The sequence below is a fragment of the Diadema setosum genome, chromosome 21 (assembly GCF_964275005.1).
Source record: "Diadema setosum chromosome 21, eeDiaSeto1, whole genome shotgun sequence".
In the NCBI taxonomy this organism is placed as follows: domain Eukaryota; kingdom Metazoa; phylum Echinodermata; class Echinoidea; order Diadematoida; family Diadematidae; genus Diadema; species Diadema setosum.
The window spans coordinates 18,652,823-18,675,594 of NC_092705.1; the positions used below are offsets into that span (position 1 = coordinate 18,652,823).

At 39.3% G+C, this 22,772-nt stretch overlaps 1 protein-coding gene across 1 annotated transcript in view; it reads right to left on the bottom strand.

The window, feature by feature from the left end:
• LOC140244701 (uncharacterized) overlaps positions 1-22,772 on the bottom strand; it is a 245,979-nt gene that overhangs the window by 91,436 nt on the left and 131,771 nt on the right. The window contains exons 9-13 of the mRNA XM_072324317.1: positions 20,055-20,107; positions 11,768-11,831; positions 11,123-11,213; positions 9,643-9,790; positions 1,681-1,791 (exon numbers count right to left, since the gene is read on the bottom strand). Of these exons, the coding sequence (XP_072180418.1) occupies positions 1,681-1,791; positions 9,643-9,790; positions 11,123-11,213; positions 11,768-11,831; positions 20,055-20,107 (467 nt within the window). The remainder of the gene's footprint in view (positions 1-1,680; positions 1,792-9,642; positions 9,791-11,122; positions 11,214-11,767; positions 11,832-20,054; positions 20,108-22,772) is intronic.

The window sequence follows — 22,772 nt, forward strand, 5'->3', positions numbered from 1 at the left end:
TTGTGCTCCATTAACATTATAAAGAGAAATAAAAGCAGTTGAGAGAAGCATTCAGGTACAACAGATTAACACATACCATACATGACCAGTCCTGTCAAAAGAAGCCACAAGCTGCTGGCATTGTTACCAAGAAATATCAGATTAAAGTAGAGTTACCCCCCTCCCCAAATGTGAAATTTTTATTCTTGGCTCCTGGGAATCTTTAGACTTTTTATTATTATCATTAACTGAAATTTCAAGATGGGGTATATTTACTGCAAGAGTATAAAACACATTCAGAAGGGCATTTTTTTCCCTTGTTCATCTAGACTACACCCTGAGTGAGGGCTTTGCATTTTGAGTTCAAAATCCTTGCCCCATTGCAACTGCTTGAAGCTGATTTGTTGATGATGTACATGTACATGTACATGTACAGAAATATTTTACTATCCAAGTTTGAGTCAAAGATATGATTGATCCTACGCTTAAATGATAAATCTTTTCTATTGAAAAGATTCATGGACTTAAGCATGGTTGACTTTGACACTAAATAACATCTGCCGTGGTGGCTGACCAGATGTAACCTCTATACAACAGCCAGGAATGTGTAGCAGCACAATACGTCCTCGTCCAAATAGCTAAATGATCCTCAATATTCATAGACATAGGCATTGCGTCACAATCATAGACATTGTGTCACATTCATAGATCACTCTTGCTCATTTCTAGTCAAGATCAATGTTATAAGACACCGTTTTTCCTCCTTAAATTTGTAGTTAAGGTACAATGTAGTTTATAATACAGAAAACCTTGTATTTATCATGTTTGCAAAATGCCCTACAGCAGCCAACTTTTTGTTGTTGAAAGAATAACCTTTATCTCAATCCAATTTTTTTTTTTTTTTTTTTTTTTTTGGGGGGGGGGGGGGGGAGTTGGAAGGGGAGCATTGTGCTCATTTGAACAAATTGAAATCCTATACCCCTAGGGATGCTACCTGCCAAGATTGGAGAAAATCCATCATGGGCTTTTCAAGAAGATGAAAATGCACAATTTAGGCCCTCATTTGGACACCCCCTCTCCCCCCGGGCACAAGGGGGGCACCCATATGGATCCGCCATGAGCAAACTTGAAACTACAGTTATCAATGTACTAACTTATAGTATTAACTTAGCTCTGTCACTTTATGGTTCCAAAGAAGAAGATTCTCAAATATTCTTTAATTTAACTTTATTTATTTCTTCTTTTTTTTTTGGGGGGGGGGGGGTGGATCCCCAGGGTCCCCCTTGGGGTGAGCATTATGCCCATTTGAATGAATTGAGATCCTTTACCCCTAGAGATGCTACCTCCCAAGATTGGTGAACATCCAACATGGGGTTTTCAAGAAGAAGATGCCTGTCACTGCCTGGTAGTTTGTGTATATTTATCTCCTATGGCGACCAGGGATGACATCTCATACCGCTTTGTATCCAGTGGAAAAGGCGCTCTAAAAATATCTATTATCATTATTATTAGTGCACAATTTAGGCCTCCTCACTTATGGTTCTAGAGAAGATTCTTAAATATTCTTTCTCTTTTTTTTTTGGGGGGGGGGTTGGGTCACCTGGGTCCACCTTAGGGCGGGCATGGTGCCCATCTGAATGATTATGGATTAGAGAAAATGTAATTATTTTTTACATCTCTTGTATATAATTGTTTACTCACCAAAGTTGCTTAAAGAAGCGCTGATGGCAGGACCAAAAGGTGGACCAGATGCGACCTGTTGATGTGTTTGTGCGGCCAAGGGCAATATTCAAAGACCTCTGAAGTTCTTTCCTTGATACGACAATGAAAAGAAAATACTTATGACACATACAATATCACCAATATCACCTGCACACTTCTGATGTATGGAATACATAGAGCAGGCATGAAAACTGATGTTAAAAAGAAAAAAAAAAAATGAAATTTTTTTGAGAACCAAAGCGAGGGAGCGGAGCGACTGAGCGGGGGGAGGGTGTGTGGCCTTTTTTAAATTTGGAGGTTCAAAATCATGCAATCTGGAACATTCTATAATAAGATTTTTGGCTTCATAATACATGTATTCATTCAATCAATGATACATGTATGTACCTCCAGTAGTACGACACATCTTCGAACAAACGTTTTAAAGAAAACAAGAGAGAAATGCATGCACATGTAGCCATTTGGATTTTGAAAAAACAGAAACAAACAGTTGCCCGAAATGTCATGTTCTTGAGAGTATCAGTGAATTAATCTGTGCACTAGATCTCTAGGGCTTTTGTTCAGTCTTTTTCATGACTCTCTCCAGGAAGATTACCCATCAGCCTACTTTCAGGACTTCTTTCTCTTATTTATTTGTTTATTTATTTATTCATTTCATTTTATCTATACAGGGTGGCCCCATCAGTAATCAAGTACTGTTTTCCAGAGGGTCCTGTGAACACACACATACAATATAACAGGGGCTGCGGAACATTTTTTTTTCAGTGTGGGGGAGGGTCTGTTAGTTTGCAGGCACAAACCCTTGTTGGTCATACAGGAGTCTGCGCCAAGACTACTACATGCACTACCCTGGCACTGCAGCCTCTCCCAACACAGGGCCTATGGGTGCCAGGGGGTTCTAGTAGTGCTCCCCCGGAGGACAACTCCCCCGGAGGACAACTCCCCCAGGGACTACTCCCACTTGACAACTCCCCCGAGGACTGCTCCCCGGGAGGACTACTTCCCCAGAGGACGTCTCTCCCGGAGGACTACTCCCCCGGAGGACTACTCCCCCGGAGGACGTCTCCCCCGGAGGACGTCTCCCCCGGAGGACTACTCCCCCGGAGGACCACTCCTCCAGAGGACTACTCCCCCGGAGGACTACATCCCCGGAGGACCGCTCCCCGGAGGACCACTCCCCCAGAGGACCACTCCCCCGGAGGACCACTGCCCCGGAGGACCACTGCCCCGGAGGACCACTCCCCCGGAGGACCACTCCCCCGGAGGACCACTCCCCCGGAGGACCACTCCCCCGGAGGACCACTCCCAGCACCTGCAGCAGGAAAGACAATGTACTCCTCAATTTTGTAAGCATCCATGGCATTAGCAATGCAATATTAACCTGAAAATATGGGGGGAGGGGAGGGGCTTTTAGGCCCCCTTCTCATAAATTGTGATCACATTGCAATACAAAAATTGTTACACTGCTGTTTCATGACTTGCCCCCCTGCACATAAACTTTGATCATGTTATAATGCAAATAACATTTTTATACTGCTGTTTCATGACTTTTTCTCTCAGGCCAAGTAAAAAAAGAAAGCAATTCTTTATCATTTACTATTTTTAACCGTGCTGATGAAAATATCAAAGATTGGTGCTTTAAGTCTCCATTTAACGCTTTTTCTAAGTTGTCCCATCAACATTTTTTATATTTACTAGTTTTGGGCAGCCAAACAAACATCAGAAATTCAGCTACCAATTGTGATTCAATGCATGTATTGCATTATGTGCGTGTTCACAGACATACCACTAGCAAAGAATTGCCATCTTACAAACCAGCTGCAAATTGGGCTTGGACGGTGTACTGTTGACAAGTCTCTGCACAACACACTCGTACATGCATATGGCTTGGTTTCAAACAGCGGCTCTGAGGATACGTAAAGCAGTCATGCACTGCCATTGTGCTACTACATGTAGAGTACAGTATGTCTTGATAATGTGAGACGACACATTCACATAATTGCCAAAAAATTAAAATGACATGTTTGTCACATATGTGTTGAGTGGCACTGCTTACTTTTCTTGAAGTAGGTTTCATTTGGATGGATGGCTAAATTGTTTACGAGAGCAGGTATTGGGGATTTGAGCATTTTTACTTGACCTTTGACCCTTGCCATTTGACCCCCATGACACATAATTTTTCAAGTACTCACTATCTGGTAACATCCGCAATTTCCCTGTAAATTAAAGCCACTTCTCCATTTTTCTATGAGGCCCCTCCCCTTTGGGCCACATACCCAATAAAACTGACTTTGGGTCCCTTTCCCATAATAATGATCCCCTCCAACCTGGGGTGAAATCTGCACACTGGTTCTGAAGAAGATGAAAATAGAATCCACCCCCCCCCCTCCCCCACTTTCACCCATCTTTAGTGGCCCGGTTCCCCAAGGGGATTCTCCTAGGTATTGCCGTGAACAACATATATTCTTTATCTATAAGGTATCTGCATAAAACATATCTTGACTGTAATGCTATTGGGTCTAGAGAAAAAGATTTCTCATTTTCGGGGGGGGGGGGGGGGGGTGGCTACCCCTGGCCCCTTGGAGACCGCATGAAACACACAAACAACTTTGGGACCCCATCTCCTAAGGACGGTTCCCAGTAAGTTTGGTTGAAGTCTGCCCACTGGTTCTAAAGAAGAAGAAAAATGTGTTTTTCCCAATGCTTCCCTCCCCCCCCCCCCCCCCTCGAGCACAAAGGGGCTATCCAAGGTATTGGTATGACTTACGTTCTTCACCTATAAATATATCCACATACAATATATCTTGACTGTAATGCTTTTGGGTCTGGAGCACAAATTTCTCCCTATTTTCGGGGAAGGCGGGGGGGGGGGGGGGGGGGGGGGGGGGGCACATGCACAACATGAAAAAGCTTTGGACCCTACCTCCTAAGGATGATCCCCACCAAGTTTGATTGAAATCCAGACACAGGTTCTGAAGAAGAAAAAGAAAATGCGTTTATCCCCCTTGGCCCCCACCCTATAACTTTCACCTCCTATTGGGGCCCAAGGGGGCCACATTGGCTCTTGCCATGAACAAACTATAATCTTCATATATTAAGGTATCTACACAAAATAGGCCTACCTCTGTTGGGTCCGGCGAAGATTTTTTAAAGTTTACCCCTCCCCCCCCCCCCTTAGGGGCCCTCCCTCCTGGGCCCCCTGGGGCTACAGGCTCCACATGAACGACCTTGGGTCCCTACCCTCTCAGGATAATCCCCACCAAGTTTTGTTGAAATCTACCAACCGATTCTGGAGAAAAAGATGAAAAAGATTACGGACGACGGACAAAAGCGATGGCAATAGTTCACTTGAGCCTTCGGCTCGGTGAGCAAAAAATCATTCTGACGGGTGGGGGGGATGGGGGGACATTCGCCCACTATGCACAGCCCCCTCCCCCATGATGCCGCCATTGCTGGCACGCGTTTTAGCGGGAATAGCCGAAGACAGCCCTGACCACTGGCGGCTCCAGGGGGGGGGGGGTGGAGGCGAATCAGCCGCCCCCCTTTTCCTGTTTGATGACTTTTTAGGCCAAATATCACATGTCATATTGATAAAAGATTGTATGACCTAATAATTCAGATTAACATAATTATATTGTTATATTTAGTATGCTTTTGTTTATTTTCCATATTCAAACGTTATCGAATAATATAGTGTTTAACAAACTCGTTTTTTCAATAAAGTTTTTTTTTTTTAGTAAACTCGAATTATCCCATCTCTGTGGCTGAGAGATTTGTGTTGGCCGTGCGGGTGTGCTTTCCCAGCACTGTTGGAAGATATTACCATTTTACATGTTCAAGTCTCTTCAGGAACAAAATATTCATTTTTTTTTTCTGTCAATTATTTCTCCGACATTATGAATTGTAAATATGTTCAGACAGATTCACAGTCAACATAGCAAATGAAAATTGGAAACTAACATTACTGACAGTGACACATAGGATAAAGTAACTATCATAAGAATCGAAGATAAAAATCATAACCGCATTAAAAAGTACTTCTATTAACACATTCCTTATCATAATCATGAATTGCAAAACAAAAAAGACTAGAAATGTCGCTATGGTGACTGGTATGCCTCCGCCATAATGCATGATTCTCCTAATAGGTCTATAGTACATGTGGACAATGTGTGATTACATTTTCACAAAACTGGCAAAATATCAAAATGACATGTTTGTCACAAAAGTGTTGAATATTCACTTTCCTTGACATAGGTTTAATTGGACGAATAGGAGAGCACATATTTGGGGATTGAAGGACTTTAACTTGACTCTGACCCTTTCATAAGTTTATGCCTTGAGTAAGTTTAAAGGTATGGAGAAAAAATGCAATTTCTGTATTGAACAGTAAATTGTTACCATTTTCATCTGGCCATTGACCCTAAAATTCATAAGAGAATTACTGTCAGGCAGAACATGCATAAATACTAAGTTTCATGATAACTTGAGCCACTTCTGAGATATGGAGGAAGAAGTAAGTTCAGCACTTTCACTTGATCTTAGACCTTTTGTCCTTTTTGGCAAAAAACAAAAAACAAAAACAAAAACAAAACTTTCTAGACAATCACTATCAGGTTAAAAATGCATACACCAAGTTTTAAAAAAAAATCCTGCTGGCATTGCACAAATATGAGGGAAATAGTAAAATTTTGAAGTGTTGCCCTTGACCTTTGACCCCTGACCTTTGACCCCATGAACCCCAAATTCCCTAGCTAATCACTGCCAGTTAGTACATGCATATATACTATGTTCCATGAAGATACCTTGAACTATTTCCAAGATACAGAGAAAAAAGTTAAATTTCACATTTTTTACTTGACCTTTTGACCTTTGACCTTTGACCGCATGGTCCCAAACTTTCACTAGAGAATCTTGATTGAGTAATACATGTATACACTAAGTTTCAAGAAAATATCTTCAGGCATGGCATAGATATGGGGGAAATAGTAAAATCTGAAGCATTAGACCTTGACCTTTTGACCTTTGACCTTGAGCATGTGCACCCAAAAGTTGATAGGCACAACTTCACCCCCTAATACACATACATGCCAAGTTTCATTAGGATACCTCAAAAGGTTTTGGTAGTTACCCTGTCACAAAATTCATTACGGACGGACGGAAGGACGGACGGACGGACGGACAACCCGAAAACATAATGCCTCCGGCACCACTTCGTGGCGGAGGCATAAAAATCATCAAAGAAAGGACTTCTTAAAATAAAATAAACTAATGAAGAAAAACAGGTATTTGCTGAGGTGAACTCCGTTTCCCCTCAAAAGCGTATTTTCACCAATGTGTTTAACTCTTCAGTAACTTTCAGTAATAAAATGGACCTGCGCTTCTACTTTTTTCGACATTACTTGTAGCGTGTATAATGGTTAAACTTTGTGCTGAGATTTCAAAAACTTTGCTGTAAAGACGGACGTGTCTTAAAGGTAACGCCAATTTTAAGCAGGCTTTTATATCGATAGAATAATGTTTGAACACACATGAGATGAGTTTTGATTTAGAGGACAAAAAATCTCTGTTCAGTTCAGTATAGGATTTTCCCCCGGGAGACGTTCCCGGGGCAGTTGTCAGGTGGAAGTTGTCCTCCGGGGGAGTGGTCCTCCGGGGGAGTGGTCCCCCGGGGTAGTGGTCCTCCAGGGGAGTGGTCCCCCCGGGGAGTGGTCCTCCGGAGGAGTGGTCCTCCGGGGGAGTGGTCCTCCGGGGGAGTGGTCCTCCGGGGGAGTGGTCCTCCAAGGGAGACGTCCTCCGGGGGAGTGGTCCTCCGGGGGAGACGTCCTGCGGGGGAGTAGTCCTCCGGGGGAGTTGTCCTGATACAGTGCCAGGGTGGTGCATGTAGTAGTCTTGGCGCAGACTCCTTTTGACCAACAAGGGTTTGAGCCTGCAAACTAAAGCCTCTCTTACATCCCGTCGTGCGTGTTTAGAAATCGTGCGGACTCGGAGTTCCTGTCAGGCGTGGAGTTGTCGCAGGGTGAAAATTAAAGCGGAGGGGAAGTATGTAGTAAGTACTTAATGAGTGGGTGTGTCTTGCTCAAAAAGTGAGGCCCCCAAGTGGTCTGTACGCCTTTTTGGAAGTAGGAAGAAGTAAGGAGCACGTAAGATCTCTACTTCAGTCGTACACAATGAGTGGAATAATTGTACGTGAATTGCAAGGGAAGCGTACGTTTTCAGAAATCGTACTTACGAAGTATAAAGAGAAACGTAAGGAGCACGGAAATGTTAAGCAAGAGAATCGTGGGTCAAATTAGAAGAACGCACGGATAATCACAATAATATAAAAGGGTGCACAAAGTCTCTTCAGCATTCATGTGGACTCACTGCAGAAAATGTCCACGTGGAACTGAAAGCACGCTTTTATATAGGAGCATGATGCACCTGAGCATGTCTCAACATAGTACTTATGACGCACTTTTTATCGTGCTGGTCTCGTTCGTCGTCTGAGTATGACGTACTTCACAAGTACGGTAGTAGTACTCACCACGCATTTTGGAAGTAGGTAATACGCACGGAGGAAGTGCGCTCACCCCCCTTTTGTTAACGAGTATATTGAAAGCAAGTGGAAAGTAAGAGTGTCTTGCGTGGTAAGTACGCCTTCGTGGGAAAATACCCCCCGAAATTGTTGCATGTTTTGCCTGCGTTACACGCACACCTATCGAACTTACTCAGTACTTTTGTTTTGCGTACTCTGAGCGTGCCCCATGCGTGCTAATTGTCGCAGCCAGGTCGTAGCGAAAAACTGGCCGGCCAGTTTTCAGGCTGCGTGCTATGCGTCGTGCTTGCGACCACCAAAAAAAGTACTTTCCACTTGCGTGCATCTCACTACTTGGCCCATATATGGCACGCAAACCACTCGTAGGAGCACGTACGACCGGATGTAAGAGAGCCTTAAGGAGCTGTGGGGGATATCAGGTAGAATCTAAGGGCGTAATCTTTGGAACTGAAATTCATGAGTGTTGTGATTTTTCCCCCAATAATTTCCCCCATTTTTTTTTTCTTTTGACAAGCCAAAAGTGTCAGGGGCTCCAGCCCCCCTGGTTCCGTGGTCCCTGTATCTTACAGTCCATAACTTTATATATTTATATATCTTTGACCTTAATACATATACATGTACTTCTTTCTTTCCTCTTTCTATTTCTACTTTCCTAACAACCCATACCTTCCCAGTGGTTTACAGGGACCAATTTCGAAGTTTTTCTCTCACATTTCTGTACATTTTTCTTTATTCTATTAGCTTCTCTTCAACATTCCTTCATTCATAGGAGGCCTTTTCAGGATTACACTTTTAATTCTAATTTGCTCTCTCCCACAGCTCTTTCCCACTGGAGTCTTTTTTATGATTCAATTCCCCCTTCCTTTTCTTGGGGTTTTTTTTTTGCTTTGGGTTTTTTGTTTTTGTTTTTTGTTTTTTTTATTTCACACTCCAGTCTCCGTTCTCCAGTGCTTACTGCTATATTATTTTCTCTTGCTTTTTGTTAACCATCCTCTGGAAATTCTTATCTTCATCACTTCTCTCTCTCCATGATTTTCTGACCTTCTCCTTCCCCTTCTCCTTCCTCCCTGGTTCATTTTCCTCCTCCCACTGACTTTTGAACCCTTACCTGGTTCTCACTCTATTCTCCCTTACAACCCTCCCTGTCTCCATTAGAGGAACCTTAACTTCAAGCTCAACGCTGCCCTTTGCCTTCCTTACACTCTCCCTATAAATGTCGCATCCCTTCTTCAATCTCTTTCTCTGGTCTTTTGCTAAACAGATGGTACATTGTATGTTCAAGGGCTACATACACATGGTGTTACCACCAACCTCTCTTCCTCATTTACATGCACATTGTACATCCATGCAAACTTTCAAAAAACACATTATTGGAGTCTGCCATCAAAATCTGTGACACTCACCAAATATGAGTGGCAGTATCATACATTTTGATTTGGTCTGGGGTCAACGTGGCCTCTACGGTGATGAACTCGGCCTGTTGAAAGCTGAGTGCACGAGAGACATACATGCCAGATGCTTTCATCTCCATTGCAAGCATTTCAGCAGCACCTGCAGCAGGAAAGACAATGTACTCCTCAATTTTGTAAGCATCCATGGCATTAGCAATGCAATATTAACCTGAAAATATGGGGGGAGGGGAGGGGCTTTTAGGCCCCCTTCTCATAAATTGTGATCACATTGCAATACAAAAATTGTTACACTGCTGTTTCATGACTTGCCCCCCCCCCCCCCCCCCCCCCCCCCCCCCCCCCGCACATAAACTTTGATCATGTTATAATGCAAATAACATTTTTATACTGCTGTTTCATGACTCTTTTTCTTTCAGGCCAAGTAAAAAAAGAAAGCAATTCTTTATCATTTACTATTTTTAACCGTGCTGATGAAAATATCAAAGATTGGTGCTTTAAGTCTCCATTTAAAGCTTTTTCTAAGTTGTCCCATCAACATTTTTTATATTTACTAGTTTTGGGCAGCCAAACAAACATCAGAAATTCAGCTACCAATTGTGATTCAATGCATGTATTGCATTATGTGCGTGTTCACAGACATACCACTAGCAAAGAATTGCCATCTTACAAACCAGCTGCAAATTGGGCTTGGACAGTGTACTGTTGACAAGTCTCTGCACAACACACTCGTACATGCATATGGCTTGGTTTCAAACAGCGGCTCTGAGGATACGTAAAGCAGTCATGCACTGCCATTGTGCCACTACATGTAGAGTACAGTATGTCTTGATAATGTGAGACGACACATTCACATAATCGCCAAAAAATTAAAATGACATGTTTGTCACATATGTGTTGAGTGGCACTGCTTACTTTTCTTGAAGTAGGTTTCATTTGGATGGATGGCTAAATTGTTTAAGAGAGCAGGTATTGGGGATTTGAGCATTTTTACTTGACCTTTGACCCTTGCCCTTTGACCCCCATGGCACATAATTTTTCAAGTACTCACTGTCTGGTAACATCCATTTTCGTGACGATACTTTGAGCTATTTTCAAAATATGAGGAAAAATGTGACATCTGAACATTTTTCCATTGACCTTTGACCCCCAGGCTAAAATCTTTGCCTACTGAATCACTATGCAGTAATGCATATCTACGAAGTTTGTGCATTATTTCTCCAAAGTATGAAGAGAGTAATTTCAGCATTAAATAGAAATTTAGCATTTTAACCTGACCTTTGACCCTAACGTTTAACCCCATGGCTCCAAAATTTCAAAGAGAATCACTGTCAGGCAGTACATGCATACAGTATGTACTACTGTAAAGCTTCATGATGATACGGGTTAATAACGGGTCAACGGGTTAATAATTGACAAAATATAAGAGTAAAACTTTGCAATATCTAAATAGATAATATATCTCACACCATACCTAGACCTCGCTTGGTGATTGTGTCCAGGAAGTGCTCAAATGTTCTGAAGGTTGCACCATCACCCCACAGGCCTAGTCTCTCCATAAAGGCCTACAAGGAAGAAGTCAAATATCAACTCATATTCCATCAAATGCTTTTCTCTATGGCACTCTCGTATCACACAACACCATGATATGGAAGAAGCTGCATTAAACACCAATATCATCTATTTATGAGCCAGGTTTGTCAAATAATGCAGCACATCAAAAAGATGACAAAAACAAAAATTTGGGTTGCATATGAGAACATTAGTCACTCATTACTGATTACATATAATTGTAGTTCACATCAAAGACAACATGTAACAGATTGGGGAGTTAGAATGCATGCATAGGAGCTTGGACTACATTCTGAGTTCTGGCAAAGATTCCTTGAGCTGCTTTGCCAATACAATGGCACACTCTCCCTATTTCTCTCTGACCTCTCCCTCTCAGCTTACATTAATGTTGTGATCTCTTTCGAGTCAAAATGTACCTGTCACAATGACATATATACATAAAATAATGTAAGAATCAAAGATGACTGACTAGATTAACTTCAGAAGCTTACAGCTACTTGGCATGCACCTAGTTGTCTATCAAGATGCAAGATAATGCCTGTCTTACCATATTTTTCACATCAGTCACTCCAGTTGCACTGCAATAAACAACCCTTGCACGAGGCAGCATTCTACCAAGATAAGAACGATGTATAAATGTATGTTAGGTACTGATGCTTCATGTATCTAGTCAAACATCAGCACTGTGCTTTACAATATGAACAAGAGATTCAATTTTATACTTGCTACTTAGCTGTGCTACAGTAGTCCTGCACACACATCTGAATCAGCACATAATGTTTTATTATGAATGAGAACTTTATAATTTTTATTTAATTTTTCCAGACAAAGTCACATGCATGAAATTATACTGTGAAGAAGGAAACATACAAGTAGATAAGAACAGTTCAATATGCCATTAAACATCATACATGTAGTATGCAATCCTTCATTATTGGAAAGAGTCCATTTTGCTTGGCAAAGTGAATACCAAAGGACATCACCATTTCTGTGCAAGCCTTTCATTACATTACACTACAAAACTTGACTGTGAGGTAGCAAAACAATGTAATCTATTTGGTACCTCTTTTCCAGTAAATTGAGTTTAACGTTTTTCAAAAAGTATAGCTCATTTTGTGTTTTGATTTTATATTTCATATCTTGCATTAGAAGGACCCACATTATCAATAATTTGTTGCCTGCCAATTGTTTTCACTAGGCCTTTATTTTTGAAATAGTTTGCATAAATCAAAATATAATCATGTTGTTTTAACCCGTTGCAGATTAGTCCCGAGTATACTCGGGCAGGTGTCTATGGGAAATGCGTGATGTAGCAAAATCAGCCCGTCCTAGACGGGTTAAATCACAAAATGAAATAAGATCACCTTTCATTTGACATGTCACGGTGGCTTCATTTATGGGGTAAGACAGCTAGGATTTGGACAGGACATCACTTAAATGCAGTGGCGGATCCAGAGGGGGGCGCAACCGGCGCACGCCCCTTCCCCTTTATTTTTCGTTAAAAACAAAAGAAATTTTTAAAAAATGAAATGAAACCTGCAAGTGGCACCAGAAAATATTAGTTGCGCCCCCTCCCCCCCCCCCCCCCATTACAGAATCCCTGGATCTGCCCCTGAAATGATTATGTGATAATTAATAACACAAGTGATTTTCACCAGAAATGTAAGATACTTGGTCATGTCAACCCCAGGACGCGTATTTTTTATTTACACGCAAGCCTGTGGCTTTTCGCAATTTAATTCAATGAAACCGCTTGTGATGCGTCTATGCTTACTCCGCTCGGGTTGCGAAGAGTTCTGTGGGTTACTTGTACTTGTACAGTGCCTCCGCTCGCGCCGATTCGATTCGTACACGTGTATAGCTTGTACCACTGAGAGGGGAGATCAGTGGTTTGTACGCGCTGTGAAAGTTTTGCTTGCCGTGGTAGACCTGCATCCAACAAGTCCATGTACGTACATTGTACTATGTAAACGAGTGAGAGTGCGAAAAACAAGACAATACAAAACAAAAAAATTGAAAGTTATGGAATAGGCTGGTACATGTGCATGTACATGTATCAGAGAGTTCTGAAATAACATGATCGCATAATCTAATGACACCTGAATGGAATGAAATACATTGGAAAATCATGCTTGCCATTTTTCTCATTTTAAAATTAATATATTGTATCAAAAGTAATGTATTTGTCTTTCAGACCCCCCTCACTCTCTTATTTCCAAAACGTCTCTCTTCTCCCGTCTCTCCATACATCATAGTATTTGTTCCAAATACAAGCCCTCTCTATCTCTCTTGACTCCCTCTCATATCACACGATTTCTGTTTCTAAGACCCCCTCTATATATACATTGTATGTACATGTATTAATGTTATTTCTCAGACCCCAACCCCCCTCTGTTATATCTGTTGCTATAATAAAGGCCCTACATCTATCTTCATACTGATGGTATATTATTTTGTTTCTCAAACCTGTCCCTCTTTTCTTCATACTAGTTTCAAAGACTCACTCTGCATATTCATTTTTCCGACCTCTCTCGACCCCCTTCCTTTTTCAAATGCATGACTCGTGTATTCCTTGCTCGATCACTTCTTGAATTAGCCTATATACACTGTATATCATACAATTTATTTGTTTCTCATACTCTCTCTGTCCCTCCCCCTTCTCTCTTTCTGATTCTTAAACTTTACAATGTTTGTTTACAAGACCACTTTCTACTCTCTATATACATTGATCAGTTTGTCTAGAAACATGTACAGTCACATGTAAGGAAAATTACACCACTATTGCATGAAGTCACTATATGCACTTTATTCACTTCTTTATATTCAAGCACTTTTTTTCATGAAGGTACAGATGTAATCTGATCCTCCAATATCCAAGAAGTACTGTAATACAAACTAGAAGTATCACCTAATGTGATATATACCCCCAACTAGACACTGAGGCAGTTAGCTCAACTAGCAATGATTACTTTGTATGCTTTTCCTGGAAAAAAAAAATACCATGACAATGTATTGTTCAATATTGAATAAAATTAAGAGTACAGTAATGTGTTATTTTGCTCACTCACAATGTGCCATATCTCATGTCAAGTGCTCAAAACCTGAGTGAGTAAAGTAAATAAATCAGCAATTTCTATGATTTTCATGAAAATAATGTTACCATGGCAACACAATGTTTGACATTAAGAAAAAATGAAGTTTGCACAACTATATGTCATAGCTGTCACGTGCCAAATTTCAAGTCAAATGCTCAAAATCCAAGGGAGTTAGGTGAATTCACAATATCATTGCATAAGATTTTCATCCAAAATATGCTGTCACCATGTGTAGAGCCCACTAATGTCAACAATAATCAACCAGTAGAGTCATAACAACCACTAATGTGACTGCCGTATCTTCAAGCTATATGCTTACTTGACGACAGTCTTCTACATTTATACACTCCGTTAATTCAGTCAGTGATTTTCTTTATTCCGAGTGGTTCCCTATCGACGCGTTCTCTCATACTCTTTTCTTTAATCTGTCGATACACGTATATCTCAATTGTATATTATTTCATTTCATTTTCATTTCATTTCATTTATTTCATTCCTTCTTTCTTTTTCGTCAAACATAACACGAAATGAATCAGAAGATATAACATATATAGGCATGTATTCGACTTTACATGGTAGATAATGGTTAACAAATAGGAAATTATACATGCATACCGGCAGAATACAAAGTTATGTTTGGAGGGAAAAAAGAAAGAACTGAGAGGTTCACTGAAAAGCATGCTTGTAAATTGTGAACCACTCAAAGGATTCTTGTGAATACATTAAACTTTTTTTTTTTTTTTTACAAAGACAGGAGAGAACAACACAGGACAGAACAAGACAATAGAAACACAACGACATTACATGACTTTACAGTATAGGGTATACCATGACAGTAATAATACACAAAAGAATAATGGAAAGGAAGGAGAGAAAGAAAAAGGAAATGAAAGGAAAAGCCAACACGCTGAACATCGGGATCGTAAGAGGGAATTGAGGTGTTTCAGCTCAGTCAGCCGAGCAAAGTGTATACAAATAAGATGATGTAAAAAATACACAATGATGAAATCAATATGATTGACGATGAACCCTTCAATAGGCTGTAAAGACCAGCTAAGTAATGAATCGTATATATCTTAATATGAGTTCAACAAAAAATATTTTAACTTACGCTTAAACGAATTCAAAGATAAAGAATTTTTTATATCACAACTTAAAGAATTCCAAAATCTAGGGCAGTGTATATAAATGTATTTTGAGCCAATAATGTTCTCAGAAGGGGTAAATGAAACTCATTTGATCGCCTGGTGGGATAATTATGAAAATATTGATTTCGGGGAAACATTGAATCAAAAATGCTGGGAAGTGCATTTGTGTTATAATTAAACATAAACTGACCCAGCTGTAAGAAAAACAAATCTTTGATTTTTTAAATCTTATATCTAACAAATAATGGATCTGCATGGGAACGTGGAGAAACGCCACAAATGATACGAAGTGCCTTTTTTTGTAATAACAATAATCTATCTAATAAAGTTCGATGGGCACTATACCCCATGCTAAGATTCCATAATTTAAATAAGGTAATATTAATGACAAATACAACGTCAGCAAAGAAGACAACGGGATATGAGATTTAAGTCTATTAATAATACCAATATTACGCGAAATTATTTTACTAACATTAATAATATGAGGCTTCCACGAAAGTTTATCGTCCACTGTAATACCGAGAAACTTTGTATGAGATACACGCTCTAAGTGAACGTCATCAAAGATGATATCTGTGGGTAAAACTTCTATAGACTTACTGAATGACATATAGTTAGTTTTCTGAAGATTCAGTGATAATTTGTGGGCTCTTATCCATTGAGCCACTTTTTTAATTCGGAATTAACAGTAGAGTGATTGGATTTTGGTGGGAGAAGAAAATATTTGAATCATCGGCAAAAAGTATAAAAGAAAGTATGTCGGATGATCTACAAAAATCATTTATGTAAATGATGAAAAGTAAAGGTCCTAATATACTACCCTGAGGGACGCCACATTTAATAACTTCAAGACTAGATTCGGATGTACACACTGCATGTTTCATTCTCCGTGTAAACAAAAAGAAATGACTGTATTTCATTTTTGTAATATCATGATCGATGCAGAAAATTCTTAATAAATTCATTTCAATTTGGATCGTGTAATGTCATAACAACCACTATAATATCATCATAACACGTCGACGACAAATGTCATAATGGCCATAACACTAATGTCATAACACGTCGACGACAACTATCAAAATCGGATTAACCACAAATGTCATAACACGTCGACGACAAAATTTAAAATCGAATTAATCACAAAATGTCATAACGCGTCGACCGCAAAAAATAATGTCAAATTTTTCAAACTTACTGCAAATGTCATAACGCGTCTTAGGGGAGGATCCAGGAATTCCGTAAAGGCGGCGCGCCGCCTTTACAAAATCAAAGACTGGGTGACCCCCCCCCCCTTTCTTCTTTTTATTTCTGTTGTTTTAACAAAATATCGAGAGGGGGCACAAGAGAGGGAGGCGCCCCCTCTCGATCCGCGATTGCGTCAACCACAAAATAATGTCAAAATCGGATTAACCACAAATGTCATAACACCTCGACCAGAAATATCAAAATTTGCAAATTTACTGCAATAATGTCATAACGTGTCACAGGGGAAGATCCAGGAATTCCATAAAGGGGAGGCGCCTTATACAAAATCAAAAGCTGGCGCTACCAGCTTCATTCTATTTCATTTTATTTCTTTTTGTTATAACAAAAATATAAGAAAAGAGAGGGAGCGCCCCGCCGCCCCTCTACAAAAGTACAAGCTGGCGCACCCCCCCCCCTTCCCCGCCCCCATTTTTTTTTTTTTTTTTTTTTTTTTTTTTTTTTTTTTTTTTTTACTTCTGTTGTTTTAACAAGAATAGAAAGGGGCACCAGAGGGGGATGCGCTCCCTCTCGATTCGCGATTGCATCATCCACAAAAGTAATGTCAAAACTCATTGCTCATTGGATCCAGGAATTCCGTAAAGGGGAGACACCTTTCAAAATAAAAGGCTGGCGCAACCCCATCCCCCTTATTTTTTTTTTCGAAAAGAAAGAAAAAGAAAATGAAGGAGGGGTTACTTTTGTAAAGGCGCCTCCCCTTTACGGAAGTCCTGGATCCTCCCCTGTGACGCGTTATGACATTTTGCAGTAAATTTGGAAATTTTGACATTTGTGGTCGACGTGTTATGACATTTGCTGCAAAAATGGGAATTTTGACATTGTGTCGTCGACGTGTATGACACTTTTTGTGGTTAATCCGATTTTGACATTTGTCGTCGACATGTTATGACATTAGTGGTCATTATACGACATTTTGTCGTCGACGTGTTATGACATTAGAGGTTGTTATGATATTGCACGATCCAAATTCAAATGAATTTATTAAGAATTTTCTGCATCGATCATGATATTATAAAAATGAAATACAGTCATTTCTTTTTGTTTACGAGACAATGGAACATGCAGTGTGTACATCCGAATATAAAACTGAGATTTACGTGTACAGATTAAAGAAAAGACTAAGAGAACACATCGATTGGGAACCACTCGGAATAAAGACAATCAAATGATCTGACTGAATAAACGGCACATTGTATTGGGAGTGTAAATTCAGAAGACTGTCCTCAAATAAGCATATAGCTTGAAGATGCGACAACCACATTAGTGGTTGTTATGACATTAGTGGTCGATTATTGTTGACATTAATTTAGTGAGCTCTAACATGCTGACAGCATATTTTGAAAGAAAATCATACAATGATATTGTGAATTCACCTAACTCCCTCAGCTTTTGAGCATCTGACTTGAAATTTGGCACATGTGACAGCTATAGTTTTGCAAACTTCATTTTTTCTTAATGTCAAACATTGTGTTGCCATGGTAACATTATTTTCATGAAAATCATAGAAATTGCTGATTTATTTACTTTACTCACTCAGGTTTTGAGCACTTGACATGAGATATGGCACATTATTGTGAGTGAGCAAAATAACACATTACTGTACTCTTAATCTTATTCAATATTGAACAATACATTGTCATGGTATTTTTTTTTTCCAGGAAAAGCATACAAAGTAATCATTGCTAGTTGAGCTAACTGCCTCAGTGTCTAGTTGGGGGTATATATCACATTAGGTGATACTTCTAGTTTGTATTACAGTACTTCTTGGATATTGGAGGATCAGATTACATCTGTACCTTCATGAAAAAAAGTGCTTGAATATAAAGAAGTGAATAAAGTGCATATAGTGACTTCATGCAATAGTGGTGTAATTTTCCTTACATGTGACTGTACATGTTTCTAGACAAACTGATCAATGTATATAGAGAGTAGAAAGTGGTCTTGTAAACAAACATTGTAAAGTTTAAGAATCAGAAAGAGAGAAGGGGGAGGGACAGAGAGAGTATGAGAAACAAATAAATTGTATGATATACAGTGTATATAGGCTAATTCAAGAAGTGATCGAGCAAGGAATACACGAGTCATGCATTTGAAAAAGGAAGGGGGTCGAGAGAGGTCGGAAAAATATGCAGAGTGAGTCTTTGAAACTAGTATGAAGAAAAGAGGGACAGGTTTGAGAAACAAAATAATATACCATCAGTATGAAGATAGATGTAGGGCCTTTATTATAGCAACAGATATAACAGAGGGGGGTTGGGGTCTGAGAAATAACATTAATACATGTACATTCAATGTATATATATATAGAGAGAGAGGGGGTCTTGGAAACAGAAATCATGTGATATGAGAGGGAGTCAAGAGAGATAGAGAGAGCTTGTATTTGGAACAAATACTATGATGTATGGAGAGACGGGAGAAGAGAGACGTTTTGGAAATAAGAGAGTGAGGGGGGTCTGAAAGACAAATACATTACTTTTGATACAATATATTAATTTTAAAATGAGAAAAATGGCAAGCATGATTTTCCAATGTATTTCATTCCATTCAGGTGTCATTAGATTATGCGATCATGTTATTTCAGAACTCTCTGATACATGTACATGCACATGTACCAGCCTATTCCATAACTTTCAATTTTTTTGTTTTGTATTGTCTTGTTTTTCGCACTCTCACTCGTTTACATAGTACAATGTACGTACATGGACTTGTTGGATGCAGGTCTACCACGGCAAGCAAAACTTTCACAGCGCGTACAAACCACTGATCTCCCCTCTCAGTGGTACAAGCTATACACGTGTACGAATCGAATCGGCGCGAGCGGAGGCACTGTACAAGTACAAGTAACCCACAGAACTCTTCGCAACCCGAGCGGAGTAAGCATAGACGCATCACAAGCGGTTTCATTGAATTAAATTGCGAAAAGCCACAGGCTTGCGTGTAAATAAAAAATACGCCCCCAGGACGATATGGTAAATCAACATATATCGTACTGCATGTGCATGTGTTGTTTTGGCAAATTCATGACGGATAAGTGTCGAGAAGGGGCTAGCACATTTCTGCTCACATTGCTTTGCAAACAAAATTCTGGCATTCCCATTGGGTGAAGGCATCATATCTCAGGAACTGGGTGTGTTCTGATTTCAAGATTTGAGACGTCAGATTACACTAAAACATATTGAAATATGTGCTTACATCAATTTTCCAAAATTGTCAACATACTTTTTTTTGCCATCTCAAGGTCGAACTCAAACTTGGACAAGAGTAACAACATAACATATAACTTGTAATTCAAACAATGGTTAAAACAATCATTGACACATACCTCTGTATGGATGTCACTGCCATTGCTACTTTGGTGCTGTTTTTCTCTTTCCCCTATGAAATACAAGTGTTTAAAATCATTAACAATCTTGCCATTTTGATGTATTTGTATTTGTTAGACTACGCAAGCAGCTTCAGGAGCAATTTTCTTCTCTTTAACAAAAATCAGTTGTCCTTTCAAAACATAAGAAAAACTACAAATGTTGCTAACAGTGACTAGTATATATGCCTCAGCCATATCCCATTATTCTCCAAACAGGTCTGTACAGTGCACTTCTATTACAACGATTACAGTTAAAAAGTTGCATTATAACGAAGTAAAAATTCAGGTCCCCAAATTATTGACATTTAAGTCTTTGGTACAAAATTTGCTTATAACAAACATGGTTATAGCAAATTTTGTTATTATGAAGTCTTTTCCGTGCGCCATTGACAAAGAAAAACAATTGAAAAGAAATGTGCTCTGCTATAATGCAATGAAGATCGTTTAAGAAATTACATAGTAGAACAAGCATTTACAAAGCGTCTGCATGGGCAGAGCAAATGTTTGTTATTACAAAGTCTTTTCTGAGCGCCATTGACAAAGAAAAACAAAAGAAATGTGCTCTGCTATAATGAAATGCGGATCGCTTACGAAATTACATAGTAGAACAAGCATTTACAAAGCGTCTCTCCATGGGCAGATGCTTCACATCACACTGTGATTACTCCCTGTGTCACACACCATTTTGGAGAACTTGTATTATCAAAATATGTTCATCCGAAATGACATAAGGTTCATTGTTTCGATGGTTCATTATTACAAAACACCCACATTCTGATATCTAGATGTTTGTTAGTTCAAAAATGAAATAAAGTTAATTTGTTATTGAGAACATTGCGGCATTATTCTGAAGGTTCGCTATTTGTAAGGCTTGCTAATCCAACAATGAAATAAGGTAGTTATTACGAAGGTTTGTTTATCTGAAAATGATAGGAATCTTCATTATTCTAAATGTTCGTTAATTGGAAGATGAAATACTGTTTGTTAATCAAAAAGAGAAACTAGACTTAAAATTTGACAATACTGACAAAGTAGGTGATCCCATGCAGTGGCGTATCTGGGGGGCAAGGAGGGCACGTGCCCCGGGCGCCACTACTTGGGGGAGCCAAAAACGAAAAAAAAACGAAAAAAAAAAAAAAAAAAGGAAGAAGAATGAGAAAAAGAAGAGAGAGAGAGAATTAAAAAAAAAACCTCGCCCGGACGGGGATAGGGTGAATGGGGGGGGGGGGGGGGGGGGGGGGGCAGAAAACCAAATCAAACAAGATAAGAACAAAACATAATGATGACGCAGAAATACACAAATTTCGGCTCACTCGCGCATACTAATTTAGAGTAATTTAGAATAAATCGTTATCCATAAGGCCGTGACTATATCTTGATTAGAATTGTAAGATTTAATAAGCAAAAAAATAACAAGAATTCCATGTTTTGTAAGCTGAAATACAAGAATTTTCGGCTCGGTCGCTGCGCTTGCCCGCCAAAATTTATCAAAAAAAGAAGAAGAAAAGATAATAATAATAATAATAATAATAATAGTGGCTACTTGTATAGCGCACAGGTCCACTTTTCAGTGCTCATGGCGCTTCAAAAATGAAAAAATATCATATATTTACATGCATATACATATTCAAACATTTCAACAAAGAAAAAAATGGTAAACAAAAGCAAATATATACCAAATAAAGAATACAACTTATATCAATTAAAAATACAATATTAATCCAATATTAATGACATACAGCAATTACAGTCCTCAGTATGAAAGGAACAGATAAGTTTGAAGTTTGGATTTGAATGACTCTGTAGATGACAGTTCCCTTAACTGAAGAGGTAACTGATTCCACAATTTTGGTCCCATAACGGAAAAAGCACGATCACCATATCCATGTTTTACTCTGGGTGTTTGGAGTAAGAATGCATCTCATGATGAACGTAGATAAGAACAAAGCGTGATGATGATGCAGAAATATACAAATTTCGGCTCACTCGTGCGTACTAATTTAGAGTATTTTTTAAAGTCCTCAATTTGTTGGTACAATTCGTTATCTATAAGGCCGTCACTATGTCTTGATTAGAATTGTAAGATTTAATTAGCAAAAAATAACAAGAATTCCATGTTTTGTATTAAGCTGAAATACAAAAATTTTCGGTTCGCTCGCTGCACTTGCTCGCCAAAATTCATTTTTAAAAAAAGATAAGAAAAAAATGTGATGATGACGCGGACAAAATGACAATGTCTATTATGTTCACGCATGTCATTTTATATTTAGCAGGCAAAATGTTACATGGAGCAGCAGCTGCAATTTCTTTCGTTCTGAAGCGATCGCCGATTGGATCAAAAGAGGGCGCCAACTGTTTCGAATATGGGGGGGCGCAAAAAACCAAATCAAACAAGATAAGAACAAAACATAATGATGACGCGGAAATACACAAATTTCGGCTCACTCGCGCATACTAATTTAGAGTATTTTTTCAAGTCCTCAGTTTGTTGGTATAAATCGTTATCCATAAGGCCGTGACTATATCTTGATTAGAATTGTGAGATTTGATAAGCAAAAAATAACAAGAATTCCATGTTTTGTAAGCTGAAATACAAGAATTTTCAGCTCGGTCGCTGCGCTTGCCCGCCAAAATTTATCAAAAAAAGAAGAAGAAAAGATAAGAACAAAGCGTGAT